At 41.1% G+C, this 18,161-nt stretch overlaps 1 protein-coding gene across 1 annotated transcript; it reads left to right on the plus strand.

The window, feature by feature from the left end:
• Positions 1–603: 603 nt before the first annotated feature.
• LOC113893569 (olfactory receptor 8S1-like) lies at positions 604–3,064 on the plus strand. The gene is made up of 2 exons (XM_027543491.1): positions 604–1,376; positions 2,902–3,064. Exons 1-2 carry the CDS (start codon positions 604–606, stop codon positions 3,062–3,064), a joined length of 936 nt encoding a protein of 311 aa, XP_027399292.1.
• Positions 3,065–18,161: the final 15,097 nt, after the last annotated feature.

Here is an 18,161-nt window from a genome sequence, read left to right on the forward strand (position 1 = left end):
AGAATTTCTAAGGTGGTATGGACTTTAGAAACCATCTAAAGTTTTCCAAGACTGTTTTTTTTTTTTTTAAATAAGAAGTGCAAATGACTTGTTCATGAACTTACAGTGAGAGAGAAAGGTCCTGTGCCATCATCAACTGTCACAATACTTCTATTAATCATTCAACATGCATCGTGGACTACCAGTCAGATGGTTGGCCAAAATCTTTATTGCTTACTCACTATGCCTGTGAGGCTTCCTGTGATTTGAACTCTGTTGCTTTTGTAACTGGACAACAGCACTTCTCAGTGCTCTGGAGACTATTTCCACTCCCTTCATTTCCTTCTTCAGTCTGAATAATGTCTTTTCTCTTCTCCTTCCTAGGTTTGATTCTCTACACTCTTCCTTCTCACCTTCTCCACCTTATCCGATAGATTATTGCCCTGAGCTGGGCAGGGTTGATGAGATCTGACATGGCTAGGTTGCCCCTGCTACACGAACTGTCCTTGGTCAGTCCTAAAGCTTTATTCATGACACCTCATTCCCAGCCATGCTCTGAGACTCATAGCACCCTGGAACATTCTTTTCTGTTCTTGTCCCTCTGAAGGGAATCTCTAATGCTCCATGGAAGTTGGCAACACAACCAGAGTCACTGCGTTTGTTCTCCAAGGACTATCCAACAACCCTCAGATCCAGGCAGTACTCTTTGTAATATTCCTGGTGATTTACCTCCTGATCCTCACAGTGAACCTGCTGATGCTGCTGGTGATCAGGACTGACTCCCACCTCCACACCCCCATGTACTTCTTCCTCAGTCACCTCTCCTTCCTGGATGCCTTCTATTCCTCAGTCATTGTGCCTAAGCTGCTAGAGAAACTGCTTTGCAAGCAGAAGACAATAACCCTCCTAGAGTGTTTCACCCAGATCTCCTTGGTCATATTTTCAGGGGGCACTGAAACCTGCCTCCTTTCAGTCATGGCCTATGACCGGTACCAGGCTGTGTGCCACCCCCTGTCATATGTGGTGACCATGAATAAGAAGATATGTATTGGCCTAGTGGGAGCCTCCTGGGCCATAGGAATGGGGACTGGCCTACTTAACACCATCCTCCTGGCTCAGCAGGATTTCTGTGGCCCCAACCTCATCCGCAGTTTTGCCTGCGAGTTTCCTCCAGTGCTCCTGTTGGCCTGTTCTGACCCCTACATGAGCGTTGCCTCCATCCTGACCACCATGGTAGTCCTGGGCCTTGGCACCTTTGTCCTAGTGCTGGTTTCTTACACTCATATCATCATGACAGCCTTGGGGATTGACTCTGCCTCAGGTCAGAACAAGATCTTCTCTACCTGCTCATCTCATGTTCTTGTGGTCACCATCTTTTACGGTTCAGGAATTTTCAGGTATGTCATTGTTAGACCTCCGGAATGTAAATGCAGGATATTTGTCACTCTAACGTAACCTTGAACTACAGAACAAAACATTGCAAAGTAGCAGGAAAAGAGCTGTACTGGAATTCAGAAGTCCTGGGTCCTATTTATGGCTCTTTTGTGGACTAGATGTGTAAATTATAAAATATCCATTTTCTTTCTGAGAGTTTAATTTTTACACAGTTAAGCTCAATTTTAATATGTATTACATCACAAAAGAAATATTATTAACCTCATTTTCCAGTTAGAAACCTGAGTTTCTGAAGTAACCAGGTACTTTATCAAAGTTGCCAGAACAAGCTAGGAATCAAATCAAAATATAAACCAAGTCTCACCAACTTGAAACCTCAACCCCTTTTCTACCAAGTTTCTCTCAAGCATAAACAGCTGTAGTTGATGAATCCTTATTCCCAGGAAACAAAGTAACCAATGGCCTGTGCTCTTTCCAAGTGAACTGGAGATGGATTTGCACAAGTTACTCCATACTTTCCTCATCTGGTTGTTACTTGGAGAGAAGTCAGGAGAGGGAAAGGATAAGGAATGATCTAGAAGAGTTCACTTGAGCCTGAGAGCAAATCTCTCCAGCTTTCTTTGTCTCAGTTTCCTCGTTTGCCATAAAGGTATAATAAAATTACTCCCACCCACTTCACAGAAATGTTTGGAGGAATAAACTAAAAGATAAAAAATGAGAAAATGAGTATCTTTTTTAACTAAGCATGCAAAACCCACAAAGAACATTCCAATGAAAATGGCACAATTGCAAAAAAAATAAAATTTAATGCTTCTTTGGGAAATACTCCTTGTGACACTTAAGATACGCTAAAAATTTTAGTATTACTATTTTGGATTCATATCTCATGCTGAACACATATTTATCTTTCATTTTAATTACATAGCTTGCATTATTTTCTAAGCCAAAGACAAATGTGCTTAAAAGGACAAATGATTGTTCCACTAAGCATTAGAAAAATAACATGCTGTGATTTGGGGGTATTTCTCAGAGTCATAAATGTTAGGAAAATGATAGCATTATTGGACTAGCATTTAGTTTTGTAAGGAACAATCATCACAAGATTGAAACATGCATATATAGGGAAAAGAAGAAGAAAAAAAACCCTCCTATTATCATTATTACTATTAAGGAAAGTCACTTTGAAAACTGTGAAGTGCTACAGAAATGCTTGAAATTTTCTTTAGTTCTAGTCTAACCTGTACCATTTGATATGCTGAAGAACTTCCTTTTTCTTTGGAAACTCCTCTAACATTTTGCATAATATCACTCTCATATGGAGGCATTTGAGGGCAAAAATAACTGACTTCTCACTAATAATACAGCCATGTCTAGTTGATAGTTGATAATACAGCCATTTTGAGTTGATAGTTGACTCAGCTCTGAGGACCCTCTGGGCCAGTCTGGGATGGGATGGACCGTGGCTGGCAATGGCATTGTGGCCACTGTCCTGAGCTCATTTTATTCCTTTGTGCAATTCCCTTCAAGGTACATGACTCCAGCTTCTGGCTCAGCCCTGGAGCAAGTGCTATCCATGCAGTACAGTGTGGTGACCCCGCTACTGAACCCCCTTATCTACAGTCTGAAGAACCAGGAGGTGAAGGCGGCTCTTAGGAGGATGCTGGCCAGGAAGCCCAGACTTACCTTCTAAGCCAGGCTCTACTGCCTCCTCGTAATCGAGGAAAAAGTCAAGAGAATTAAGAGGAGATAGAGAGCTTCATTTTTAAGCTATCTCAGCATGAATTCTTCTCCACAACAGAAGCCTTAGTTCCTCTGACCCCTGTGCCCTCATCCAGTCAAGCAGGATGGGGAAACCTCCACAGAACTGATGGCACTCCTCCACAGATGACCCAGTCACCACACAGGAAAATCTTCTCAAAAACCATACAGAGGAATTCTCAAAAAGCTAAAAACAGAACCACCCTATGTCCCAGCAATTCCATTTCTGGGAATATATTCAAAGGATATGAAAATACTAATTTAAAAGGATATCTACACACCCATGTTCACAGCAGCATTATTTACAACAGTCAACATATGGGAAAGAATCTAGGTTTTCTTAATGGGTGAATGGATAAAGAAGGCATGGAAAAGCAACTGAATATTATCCAGCCATAAAAAGGAGGAAATTCTACCATTTGTGACAACATGGATGGACACTGAAGGCATTATACTCAGGGAAATAAGTCAAAGAAACACAAACACTATATGATCTCATGTGCAGAACCTAGGGAGAAACCAAACTCAAAGAAAACAAACATGTAGTTGTCAGGAGTGGAAAGTAGGAAGAAACAGAATTGGAGGAAGATGATAAAAGTACAAATTTTCAGTGTAAGGTAAGTACTAGGGATGTAAGTACAACATAATGACTAATTAACACCACTGTATGATACATAGGATTTACATAGTAAATCCTAAGAGTTCTCATCACAAGTAAAAAAGTTTTTGTGTTTTTTTTTTCCTTTTGCTTTTCTGTTTTTTATGTATTTATTTTTTGGACATGATGGACTTTTTAGGAATAGAAAAGAGTTATATTTGCATCCCAGTGAGGACTGTAGCCCAGGAGACAGCTTCTCAGATAACTCTGGGAAACTGCTCAGTTGAATCTTTTTTTTTTTTTTTCGAATAGTAATATAACTTATCGGAGCACAGAACATACATCAAACGTGACAGGGGTATATTCCTTCAAGTTTCCAAAAGAGAGAAGTTTAGTAAATATAGAGTGAGACAGCATGATGGTCATGCCTGGAAATGGAACCTTATCTTTCAGGGAATGTTAATATGGATGTCATAAGGAAGGAGATTTTTATCCCTGTCTTCACAACAGACATTCTTTCTTTACCTTAATAATTGAAGCAGATATGCTGTGTATGGCTGACAGGCTCGCCACATAAAATTCAGGTTGAAAAATGTATTAGTCCAAATGACTTCCCCAAAACTCACTGTGTGAAAATTTTCTCCATCAGAGGGAATCTTCAGGTTTTCCCAGTTTGGAGTTTTGTGATGATGGATATTAACTGAACCTATTGTAATACTCATTTATATATGTATATCAGAGCATCCTGCTATATGCCTTGAAATTATACAGACTTATACAGTAATGTACGTCAATTCTCTATCCATAAAACTGGAGGTCGGGAGAGTAAAGAATATCTTCACAGATCCCCAGCCGTTTCCACAGCTATTGCTTTTCCCTCTCATTTCCTGCCTATTCAGCCCCTCCCTTTTGCCTTGCCCTCACTCCTTTACTTTGTCTATAGACAAAGTGGAAATCTGACCAGTAGAAAATTTACCACTTGCTTTTGGGAGAATTCCATCTTAGTACTGAGAGCCAGCTCCTCCTTTATTTCCATATCGAAAACTCCCTGCTAAAACCTACAGCTCCAGAGAAACTTGGTTTCAGAAAAGGCAGAGGAACCAGAGATCAAATTGCCAGCATCCACTGGATCATCAAAAAAGCAAGAGAGTTCCAGAAAAACATCTATTTCTGCTTCATTGACTATGCCAAAGCCTTTGACTGTGTGGATCACAATAAACTGGGGAAAATTCTGAAAGAGATGGGAATACCAGAGCACCTGACCTGCCTCTTGAGAAACCTGTGTGCAAGTCAGGAAGCAACAGTTAAACTGGACATGGAACAACAGACTGGTTCCAAATAGGAAAAGGAGTACGTCAAGGCTGTATATTGTCACCCTGCTTATTTAACTTATATGCAGAGTACATCATGAGAAATGCTGGGCTGGAAGAAGCACAAGCTGGAATCAAGATTACTGGGAGAAATATCAATAACCTCAGATATGCAGATGACACTACCCTTATGGCAGAAAGTGAAGAAGAACTAAGGAGCCTCTTGATGAAAGTGAAAGAGGAGAGTGAAAAAGTTGGCTTAAAGCTCAACATTCAGAAAACTAAGATCATGGCATCTGGTCCCATCACTTCATGGCAAAAAGATGGGGAAACAGTGGAAACAGTGGCTGACTTTATTTTTGGGGGCTCCAAAATCACTGCAGATGGTGACTGCAGCCATGAAATTAAAAGACGCTTACTCCTTGGAAGGAAAATTATGACCAACCTAGATAGCATATTAAAAAGCAGAGTCATTACTTTGTCAACAAAGGTCCGTCTAGTCAAGGCTATATTCATGTATGGATGTGAGAGTTGGATCATAAAGAAAGCTGAGCGCCGAAGAATTTGATGCTTTTGAACTGTGGTGTTGGAGAAGACTCTTGAGAGTCCCTTGGACTGCGAGGAGATCCAACCAGTCCACCCTAAAGGAGATCAGTCCTGGGTATTCATTGGAAGGACTGATGTTGAAGCTGAAACTCCAATATTTTGGTCACCTGATGCGAAAAGCTGACTCATTTGAAAAGACCCTGATGTTGGGAAAAATTAAAGGCAGGAGGAGAAGGGGATGATAGAGGATGAGATGGTTAGATGGCATCACCAACTCAATGGACATGAGTTTGGGTGAACTCCGGGAGTTGGTGATGGACAGGGAGGCCTGGCGTGCTGCGGTTCATGGGGTCACAAAGAGTTGGACATGACTGAGCAACTGAACTGAAAGTAGAACATTGAAAACAGTAAATCCTCAATAACTATTTGTTGATTATGGAGTGAATGAAGGTTTGAATGGTGGATCAGTCTGAGGAGTCCTTTCTCTTGTATGATCTTAGGATATAGAAGGGACTATCTACCTGTAAGCCTTGGAATATAGCAGACCGAGGTGTGATATTTAGCAATCAGACAATTCATTTTAAACAAGGAACTAATATCCAGAAAGTTAATGTACACTGAAGTTGAAGTTATTAAAATAAAAAAATTTACCTAATAAAATTTTAAAATGAAGTGTAAGTCTTGAGAGCAAAACTGTGTCTAAGCCTTCTGTATTCCCAGTGTCTAATAAGTCCTGTCACTTAATTGGCTAACAATAAGTGTGCAAAAAAAAAAAATGAATAAGAGAGAAGGAACATATGAAAAGAAACATTTAATTTTGTTTAGTAAAATTGCTGCCTTCACGACAATACAGATGTCAAGGAATGTAGCATGGAGGAGAGATTGGGATAGAAAGGAAGAAAAAGAGTCCATATTTTGAGACATCATCCTGGGTATTCCTCCCAAAATCTCACTGAAACCTGTGCACTGTGAGAACCCCTGACTTGAATCTCTCCACCACCCACCTGAGCCTGGACCACTTCAGATCCTTGACTGGTTCAAGACCTCATTCAGGCCTAAAAGAAGGAGAAGTAGTTGGAGAAGGCAGAATAAATGTTCAGCTTCCACCCCATCTCCCCTTCAGCTCCAAAGAGAGTTCTCAGAAAGACAACAGCAACTGTTCCATCCCGATACTGACAGGTCAACATCAGCCAAGACCACTTTCATGCCAGCTCTCTGAATTCTATCTGTTCGTGATCCTTTGACCCTCAGGCTAAGATCCCCTCCTCAGTTGTCAGTTCCCTTCAGCAAACCCTCTGAAAATCATGGCCTCATATGTAGTACACTCCCAGGGGAAATTTCCAAGATGAGGCTATTTCTCTGTAGATGAAGGCCAAGGATGTAGAGCCGAGCAAAACAGTCCCAGCTTCAGCTGCATTTCTGCTCTGAGAAGCTTATGCTTTACATTTTCCAGAGCATATTCCTTCCTGAGGCTGAAACTGAGGCAAAGTTCAGTAGATGTGTGAGATCAGTGGGAGGAAGGGCCATTCAATCCTGTCTTCACATACAACCCAACCACATACAGGGATTATTCCTACAACCCTGAAGACTTGGAGGAAAGTCTTTTACCCCATGATTAGGGAGGGAAATGTATACAGTACCCTCTGGGACATGTGTTACATTATGTTCAAATTCAGACTAAAATCATAGGATGAATACCAAGCTATTTCTTGAGACTTGGTTGACATTAAGTATAGGAAAGGGATGTCCTGCCCACCATTTGCCCGGCCCTAAAGGTCCGTCTAGTCAAGGCTATGGTTTTTCAAGTGGTCACGTATGGATGTCAGAGTTGGACTGTGAAGAAAGCTGAGCGCCGAAGAATTGATGCTTTTGAACTGTGATGTTGGAGAAGACCCTTGAAGAGTCCCTTGGACTTCAAGGAGATCCAACCAGTCCATTCTGAAGGAGATCAGCCCTGGGATTTCTTTGGAAGGAATGATGCTAAAGCTGAAACTCCAGTACTTTGGCCACCTCATGCGAAGGGTTGACTCATTGGAAAAGACTCTGATGCTGGGAGGGATTGGGGGCAGGAGGAGAAGGGGACGATAGAGGATGAGATGGCTGGATGGCATCACTGACTCGATGGACATGAGTCTGAGTGAACTCTGGAAGTTGGTGATGGACCGGGAGGCCTGGCATGCTGCGATTCATAGGGTCACAAAGAGTCGGACATGACTGAGCGACTGAACTGAACTGAACTGATATGTCCCTAAATAGGCTATGGGGCCTTCATTAGGGAGCTGCTGGGCTCTGAGACAAGAGGAATATGGTCTAACTGCCAAAACTCCAGTGGGTATATAGGGTAAGAATAGGGAATTAGAAAATATAACTTGGCTAATACAGAAATGGGCAATTTAAATTGAAGCTTTGGAATACTTGCTTTGGAATGTCAAAGCAGGAAGAGATCTCAGAAAAATCACTAGAACAAAATCTTCATTTAATAATGAGGAAACTGAGCCACAGAGGCAGAGATGACTTGCCCAGCTTTGGACCACCAATGAGAAGCAGAAACAGATTTAGGACTCAAATCTCCTGATTACCCTCTTTCGCATTTCTCATAATTAAATTAGAATAAAGTTCTGCGAACATCCTCCTTAATGATCAAACAAGAAGTAGCAGTAATGTAATCGAGTCCCAACAACAAGGCCCCAGGGGTCCAGATTCTTCCATTGCTCAGCTCTCCTCCTCTATTGTTTTCAGAAAGAGTTGTTCCTCTCACAGCAATTTGTGAAAGGTATTTTCTTATTTCAGAGGTAAGGAAATAACTCAAACCCCCTTCAAGTCATTCATTTCAAATACTTTGAGCTCCTGCCCTGGCTTCTTTTTCCCATCACACATCTCTACTTGTCAGAATCTCATGAATCTTTCCTTGAGCACTTTTACCCACAGCTCCCCCACCAAATATAAATTATCTTCCCTCTAATGAACATTGAGGGCACATTTCTAATATCTCTTATGATATTTATGACACTATAGCTTGCATTTTAATTAATTCTTAATGTTTATCTTATCTTCCCTACTATTCCTTGAGGAAAGAGATGGTTTCAGCCAACTTTAGATCCCCTCCATCTAAGGTGGAGATGATGGAATTCTAGCTGAGCTATCTCAAATCCTAAGAGATGGTGCTGTCAAAGTGCTGCACTCAATATGCCAGCAAATATGGAAAACTCAGCAGTCACCACAGGATTCCAAAATGTCAGCTTTAAGGCAATGCCAAAGAATGTTCAAACTACTGTAAAATTTTGCTCATTTCACATGCTAGTAAGGTTATGCTTGAAATTCCTCAAGCTAGGCTTCAGCCGTAGGTGAACTGAGAACTTCCAGATGTACCAGCCGGTTTAGAAAAGGCAGAGGAGCCAGAGATCAAATGGTCAACATTCACTGAATCTTGAGAAAGCAAAGGGATTCTAGAAAACCATCTACTTCTGCTTCATTGACTACGCTAAAGCCTTTGACTATGTGGAACACAACAAACTATGGAAAATTCTTAATGAGAGGGGAATACCAGATCACCTTACCAGTCTTCTGAGAAAACTGTATGCAGGTCAAGAAGCAACAGTTAGAACCGGACATGGAACAACAGACTGGCTCAAAATTTGGAAAGGAGTACATCAAGTCTGTATATTGTTACCCTGCTTATTTAATTTCTATACAGAGTACGTCATGTGAATTGTTGGGCTGGGTGAATCACAAACTGGAATCAAGATTTCCAGGAGAAATATCAACAATCTCAGATATGCATATGATATCACTCTAATGGCAGAAAATGAAGAGGAACTAAAGAGTTTGTTGATGGAGTAAAAGAGGAAAGTGAAAATACTGTCTTAAAACTCAACACTCAAAAGACTAATATCATAGCATTTGTCCCATCACTTCATGGCAAATGATGGGGAAAAAGTGGAAGTATGACAAGTTTTATTTTATTGGGCTCCAGAATCACTGCAGACAATGTCTGCAGCCATGAAATTAAAAATCGCTTGCTAACCTAGACGTCCATCAACAGATGAATGGATAAAGAAGCTGTGGTACATACATACAATGGAATACTGCTCAGCCATAAAAAGGAATGATGCACATGAATTAGTTCTAATGAGATGGACAAACTTAGAGCCTATTATACAGAGTGAAGTAAGTCAGCAAGAGAAATATAAACATCATATACTGACACATATATATATGGACTCTAAAAAGATGGTACTGATGAATTTATTTTCAGGGCATCAATGGAGAAACAGACAGAGAACAGACCTATGGATATGGGGGGAGGGGAGGAGGGAGAAGATGAGATGTATGGAGAGAGTAACACGGAAACTTACAATACCATATGTAAAATAGATAGCCAATAAGAATTAGCTGTGTGACTCAGGGAAGTCAAACAGGGACTCTGTGACAGGCTGAAGGGAGGGGTGGGAAGGGAGATGGGAAGGAGGTTCAGGAGGGAGGGGACATGGGTGTACCTATGGCTGATTCTTGTTGATGTGTGACAGAAAACCACAAAATTCGGTAAAGCAATTATCTTTCAATTAAATTTTTTTCAAGTTGCTTGCTCCTTGGAAGGAAAGCTAGGACAAACCTAGATAGTATATTAAAAAGCAGAAACATTACTTTCTGCCATCAAACGTTCATATATTCAAAGCTATGGTTCTTCCAGTAGTCATATATGGATTTGAGAGTTGGACCATAAAGAAACCTGAGCATTGAAGAATTGATACTTTTTAATTGTGGTGCTGGAGAAGACTCCTGAGAGTCCCTTGGACTGCAAGGACATCAAACCAGTCAATCCTAAAGGAAATCAACCCTGAATATCCATTGGAAGAACTGATACTGAAGCTGAAGCTCAACCCTTTGGCCACTGATGCCGACTCATTGGAAAAGACCCTGATGCTGGGAAAGATCGAAAGCAAAAAGAGAAAGGGGAGGTGAAGGATGAGATGGTTAGATAGCATCACCAACTCAAAGGACATGAATCTGAGCAAACATCAGGAGACAGTGGAACAGAGGGGCCTGGCATGCTGCAGTCCATGGGGTCACAAAGAGTTAGATACTTCATAACAACTGAACAACAACACTGGAATCTATTTGTAACCTCCACCATATTATCGTAAGAGATTTGATACTAGTATCATAAGGATCATACCTGAATGGCCTAGTGGTTTTCCCTACTTTCTTCAATTTAAGTCTGAATTTTGCAACAAGGAGTTCAGATCACAGCCACAGTCAGCTCTAGGTCTTGCTTTTGCTGACCATATAGAGCTTCTCCATCTTCAGCTGCAGAGACTATAATCAATTTCAGTATTGACCATCAGGTGATGCCCATGTATAGAGTTGTCTTGTGTTGTTGGAAGGGGCTGTTTGCTATAACCAGTGGGTTCTCTTGGCAAAACTTTGCCCTGCCCACTTTGTAGTCCAAGGCCAAACTTGCCTGTTATACCAGGTATCTCTTGACTATCTACTTTTGCATTTCAATCCCTTATAATGAGAAGGACTTTTTTTTTTTTTTTTTTTTTGGTGTTAGTTCTAGAAGATCTTGTAGGTCTTCATAGAACCATTCAACTTAAGCTTCTTTGGGTCTAGTGTTGGCACATCAACTTGGATTACTGTGATGTTAAATGGTTTGCCTTGGAAAGGAACTAAGATCATCCTGTCGTTTTTAAGACTGCATCCAAGTACTGCATTTCAGACTCTTTTGTTAACTATGAGAGCTACTCCATTTCTTCTAGGGGATTTTGCCCACAATAATAGATATAATGGTCATCTGAATTAAATTCACCCATTCCTGTTTCATTTTAGTTCACTGTTTCCTAAAACGTTGATGTTCACTCTTGCCACATCCTGCTTCAGTTCAGTCACTCAGTCGTGTCTGACTATTTGCGACCCCATGAATCGCAGCATGCCAGGCCTCCCTGTCCATCACCATCTCCTGGAGTTCACCCAGACTCACATCAATCGAGTCAGTGATGCTATCCAGCCATCTCATCCTCTGTCGGCCCCTTCTCCTCCTGCTCCCAATCCCTCCCAGTATCAGAGTCTTTTCCAATGAGTCAACTCTTCGCATGAGGTGGCCAAAGTACTGGAGTTTGAACTTTAGCATCATTCCTTCCAAACAATACCCAGGGTTGATCTCCATTAGAATGGACTGGTTGGATCTCCTTGCAGTCCAAGGGACTCTCAAGAGTCTTCTCCAACACCACAGTTCAAAAGCATCAATTCTTCAGCACTCAGCTTTCATCACAGTCCAACTCTCACATCCATACATGACCACTGGAAAAACCATGGCCTTGACTAGATGGACCTTTGTGGGCAAAGTGATGTCTCTGCTTTTCAATATGCTACCTAGCTTGGTTGACCATGTCCAATTACCTTGATTCATGGACATAACATTCCAGGTCTTTATGCAATATTGCTCTTTATAGCGTTGGACTTTACTTTCACCACCAGACACATACACAACTGTGTGCCATTTCTGCTTTGGCCCAGCCCTGTTTCTGAACCTATTTTTCTACTCTTCCCCAGTGGTATATAGGACACATTCTGACCTAGGAGGCTCATCTTCTAGTGTCATATCTTTTTGCCTTTTTATACAGTTCATGGTGTTCTCAAGGCAAGAATACTGAAGTGGTTTGCCATTCCCTTCTCCAGTGGACCATGTTTTGTTGTAGCTTCACTGAGTTACACAAGTCCCTTTGCTACAATACTGTGATCCATGTAATCATTTTGGTTAGCTTTCTGGGATTGTGGTTTTTATCCTGGAGGCTGTGGGATTGTAGTTCTTGTTTCTTCTGACTGCCTTCTGATGGATGAGAATTCAAGGCTTATGCAAGCTTCCAGGATGGGAGGGACTGGCTGTGTAGAAAGCTGAATCTTCTTCTGGTGGGCAGAGCTATGCTCAGTAAAATTTTCGTCTAATTGTTTGCTGATGGGTGGGGTTGTGCTCCCTCCCTGTTAGTTGTTTGGCCTGAGGCATCTCAGTCTACAGAGTCTACAGGCTCTATAGTAGGGCTATTGGAGAACTTCAGGAGGACTTATGCCAACACATGCCTCCCAGGACTATTGCTGCCAGTGCCCCAGTCCCCAAGGCAGGCCACTGTTGACCCATACCTCTGCACGAGACCCTCAAACATTCAAAGGCAGGTCTGGCTCAGTCTCCTGTGTGGTCACTACTTTTTTCCCTTGGATCCTGACATACACAAGGTTTTGTTCATGTCCTCCAAGAGTCTCTGTTTCCCCCAGTCTAGTGAAAGTTCTGTAATCAAACCCTGCTGCCCTTAAAAGTCAGATTCCCTGGGGATTCTCAGTCCCTTCGTCAGATCATCAGGCTGGGAAGCCTGACGTAGAGCTCAGAACTTTCACAAAAGTGTGAGAACTTCTTCAGTATTATTATTCTCCAATTTGTGGGTCGCCCACCTGGCTGGCATAGGATTTGATTTTAACATGATTACACTCTTCCTACAGGCTCGTTTTGGCTTCTTCTTTCTCTTTGGGTATAAGGTCTCTTTTTTTTTGGTGGGTTCCAGCCTCTTCCTGTATCATAATATTTTACAAGACTCCTCGTGCTCCTCCTTCAGCCTCCTTCCTCACAGGCTTGCCCTGGGTGCCTACTCAGTTCTCTGCCAGCTTTTCCTGGTTCTCCTTGGGCTCCCTACTGCAGGCTCTAACCACCACTGCCGCCACCACCAATCAGCTGCCCAGCTGAGCACATCCAGCTTCAATCATGTGTGAAGTAAGCTTGTTCCTGGCTGAGGCTGCTCACATGTCCACACACATTCCTGGCTGATCTGAAGAAGGAGCACATACACATAGGTCACAGGAGAAGCCCAACAGAAAGTCAAATCCAGAGCATCCCAACTTTGAATATGCTCTTTCAATACCTAATAGAGCACCTAATGTACCTCTCAAACATAATAGACTTGCTTCTGAAGACACTAAAAAAAATGCAACCTTATTTTTTGTAGTGGGAAGTTGGAGGTAATTGGTCAGTTAGGAAATCTGTTTTAGAAAGATAAAGGCTTAAGCTATTACAAAAAAGATCCCAAAACAGTGTATCAAACAAAATGAAAGATTATTTTTCTCTTAATCCAAGACATGTACTTGATAGTCAAGAGTGAAAAATCCAAGTTCCTTCTATATTGTTCTTTGTCATCTCCTAGGGACATTTCATGCAAATATGGGCACAATAAAGGACAGAAATGGTACGGACCTAAAAGAAACAGAAGATATTAAGAAGAGGTGGCGAGAATACACAGAACAACTGTACAAAAAAGATCTTCACGACCCAGATAATCACAATGGTGTGATCACCAACCTAGAGCCAGACATCCTGGAAGGCGAAATCAAGTGGGCCTTGGGGAGCATCACTACGAACAAAGCTAGTGGAGGTGATGGAATTCCAGTTGAGCTATTTCAGATCCTAAAAGATGATGCTGTGAAAGTGCTGCACTCAATATGCCAGCAAATTTGGAAAACTCAGCAGTGGCCACAGGACTGGGAAAGATCAGCTTTCATTCCAATCCCAAAGAAAGGCAATGTCAAAGAATGCTCAAACTACCTCACAATTGCACTCATCTCACATGAAAGTAATGCTCAAAATTCTCCAAGCCAGGCTTCAACAGTACCTGTACCATGAACTTCCAGATGTTCAAGCTGGTTTTAGAAAAGGCAAAGGAAGCAGAGATCAAATTGCCAACATCTGTCGTATCACTGAAAAAGCAAGAGTTCTCCAGAAAAATATCTACTTCTGCTTGATTGACTATGCCAAAGCCTTTGACTATGTGGACCACAACAAACTGTGGAAAATTCTTAAAGACATGGGAATACCAGACCACCTGACCTGCCTCTTGAGAAATCTGTATGCAGCAGTTAGAACTGGACATGGAACAACAGACTGGTTCCAAATAGGAAAAGCTGTATACAACAAGGCTGTATATTGTCATCCTGCTTATTTAACTTCTATGCAGAGTACATCATGAGAAATGCTGGGCTGGAAGAAGCACAAGCTGGAATCAAGATTGCCAGGAGAAATATCAATAACCTCAAATAAGCAGATGACACTACCCTTATGGCAGAAAGTGAAGAGGAACTAAAAAGCCTCTTGATGAAAGTGAAAGAGAAGAGTGAAAAAGTTGGCTTAAAGCTCAACATTCAGAAAATGAAGATCATGGCATCCGGTCCCATCACTTCATGGCAAATAGATGGGGAAACAGTGGAAACAGTGGCTGACTTTATTTTGGGGGCTCAAAATCACTGCAGATGGTGACTGCAGCCATGAAATTAAAAGACACTTGCTCCTTGGAAGAAAAGTTATGACCAACCTAGACAGCATATTAAAAAGCAGAGACATTACTTTGCCAACAAAGGTTCATCTAGTCAAAACTTTGGTTTTCCCAGTAGTCATGTACGGATATGAGAGGTGGACTATAAAGAAAGCTGAGTGCCAAAGAATTGATGCTTTTGAACTGTAGTATTGGAAAAGACTCTTGAGAGTCTCTTGGACTGCAAGGAGATCCAACCAGTCCATCCTAATGGAAAACAATCTTGAGTATTCATTGGAAGAACTGATGTTGAAGCTGAAACTCCAATACTTTGGCCACCTGATGTGAAGAGCTAACTCATTTGAAAAGACCCTGATGCTGGGAAAGGTTGAAGGCAGAAGGAAAAGGGAATGACAGAGGATGAAATGGTTGGATGGCATCACTGACTCAATGGACATGAGTTTGAGTAAACTCCAGGAGTTGGCATTGGACAGGGAGGCCTAGCATGCTGCAGTCCATAGGGTCGCAAAGAGTTGGACACGACTGAGTGACTGAACTGAACCGAACTAAACTGATCTCCTAGGGATTTATTCAGTCAACCATCATTAGGTCCTTATCCATGGCAAAGACTGATAATGGCTCTTCAATACCTATCCTTCCCTTCTTCCTTTTAACAGGTCCGTGTTTTAGATGCTTGACTGTTCGTGTAGCATAGAGATCATTTTTTTCTGTCCATGTGGTCAAAGATGGATAATAGTCAACGAGTTGATAATTGTTGAAGCTGGAGAATGGAAAAAGAAGAATTATTACAGTATTCTCTTTATTTTAAATATGTCTAAATTTTTCCATAACAAAAAGTTTTAATCACAGTTTAAAATTTTTTTTGTTTTTTTCCTTTTTTAATTGAAGTTAGATGATTTAAAATATTGAGTTAATTTCTGCTGTACATAAAAAACTTCAGCTATGCATATATATATATTTCTTTTTTATATTCTTTTCCATAATGGTTTATGACAGTATATTAACAATACTTCCCTGTGCTACACAGTAGGACCTTGTTGTTTATTCATTTTATACATACTCCTTTGCATCTGCTAACCCAAAACAGTTTTATGATTTTTAATCTATTTGGATTTTTTTTGAATTGCAATAAATAAAATAATTAATTTTGGATAACATAATAAAATTGTATTTTCTCTTGCTATCATGAAAATATCTTTAGTATACTTTTCAATTTTACAATACCTAAAATATCTTTTCTCCTATTATATATAGTATCATTATATTTCTATATCATAAATATTATTTAAAATTGAAAGAAAAAGAGGACATTCTTGGTGGTACAATGCTTGGGAATCTGCCTGCCAATGAAGGGGACATGAGTTCTATCCCTAGTCCAGGATATTCCGCATGACAGGGAGCAACTCAGTTCCTGCACCACAACTTCTGAGTATTCATTCTAGAGCCTACAAGCCACACAGCGACGAAGAGGAGCCCCCACTCTCTACATCTAGAGAAAGCACACACTCAGCAAGAGACCCACTGCAAGCGAAAATAAATTTGAACAAATAGATGTATATATATATATTTTTTTAACTTAACAGAAAGAGAAGGAAAGAAAGGAGGGAGGGAAGAGGAGAAGGAATTCCAAGGTTTAGAACTAAGAAAACTTAAGACTCTCTCTATATTTTTATTTTTAGAAATTATTGGCCACCCATGGGTAACTCTTGGATGATGCAACTCACTGAAACAAGAATAACACAGGGAAGGAATGTTGGCCCTGGAGAACTCATTCAGATCAGAGCAGGCCTCCTGCTTAAGGGCCTCTCCAGGGACCACCAACACTCTCCAAGGTCTAGAGCTGAGATCAAGTCCCTCTGGCCATTTTTATTTTAGAGGCAAAGTCAAGAAAACTTCCCCTTGGACAGAAGGACTATAGGAATATTTCCTTGCTCAGAAGCACCACCTCTGCATCTTATAAAGGAAGGACAAAGTTCAGGGAAGCTCATGAAGCCCTAGCCATATAGGTGGCTTTTGCTCCAGTGTTGGAAAGAATGACATTCAGGTGCCCTCAACTGAGAGCATCTCTTGTCGGCCTAGGGAGCCCAGGCGAAGACAAATATTATTCTCATTCAGCTCTATCTTATCTTAAAACTATCCATTCTGAGAACTCATGACTGTACAAGGCATAAATAGAGATCATATTCTCATTTATCACCCTCCTGAGTCACCGTTCAAGGGGAGAGAAGTCAATATTGTAACTTGCTTTGCTCTATACTAAATGCACTAACTCCCCATTTAGCCACATGTTCTAGGCGGCCTTTTATCTCTCCTCTTTTTTTCTTTTACCATCTCTGTGATGCACAGAAGGTGCTCCAAATTTGACTTGGCTTCATCCAAATCCTCTAGTACCAACTCATAGAATAGCACAGCCTTCATGGAATCTCATGTTAAGTACAGAGATGACAGTGCAAACAGTGGACATTATAAATTCACAAAAATCCTGGAATGGGAAGCCCTTGGAGTCACTGCAGTACACAACCTTTGTCTCCCATTTGAGGGCTTTCTTCCACCAGGTTTCTGTGAAATGAGGCTACTACTGTGCTGCTTCTGCTTATGTTGACACAAAAGGGGGAAATTTTCCATTTAGTACCAGAGCAATCCAAAGAAGATTATTCCCCATTCTTTAGAATTTCTAAGCTGGAAAGAACTTTAGAAACCATCTAGTTTTCCTAGATTATTCTTTAATGAGAAACCCAAGTTATTTATTCATGAACTTACAGTGACAGAGAAAGCTTCTGTGCATCAACAGCTGTCACAGTACCTCTGCCAGTCATTCAAACGTGCATCATAGACTATCAGCCAGATGACCAGTCAATATCTTTATTGCTTACTCACTATGCCAGTGAGCTTTCCAGTTGTTTGAACTTTGTTCCTTTTGAAACTGGAGAATGACAGTTCTCAGTGCATTGGTGTCTATTTCTATTCCCTTCATTTCCTTCTCCAGCCTGAATAATCTCTTTTCTCTTCTCCTTTCTTTTTAGGTTTGATTCTCTACATATTTCTTTCCCATTTTACACCTCCACCTTAGCCAATAGATTACTGCCCTGAGCTGGAAAGTGTTGATGAGGTCTGACATGGCAAGGTTGCCTCTGCTACACAATCCATCCTGGGTCAGCCCTGAAGCTTTATTCATAGCATCTCATCTCCAGACATTCTCTGAGACTCATAGCACACTGGACCATTCTTTTCTGTTCTTGTGCCTCTGAAGGGAATCTCTAATGCTCC

This window comes from Bos indicus x Bos taurus, chromosome 5, assembly GCF_003369695.1.
Source record: "Bos indicus x Bos taurus breed Angus x Brahman F1 hybrid chromosome 5, Bos_hybrid_MaternalHap_v2.0, whole genome shotgun sequence".
Taxonomy (NCBI): Eukaryota; Metazoa; Chordata; class Mammalia; order Artiodactyla; family Bovidae; genus Bos; species Bos indicus x Bos taurus.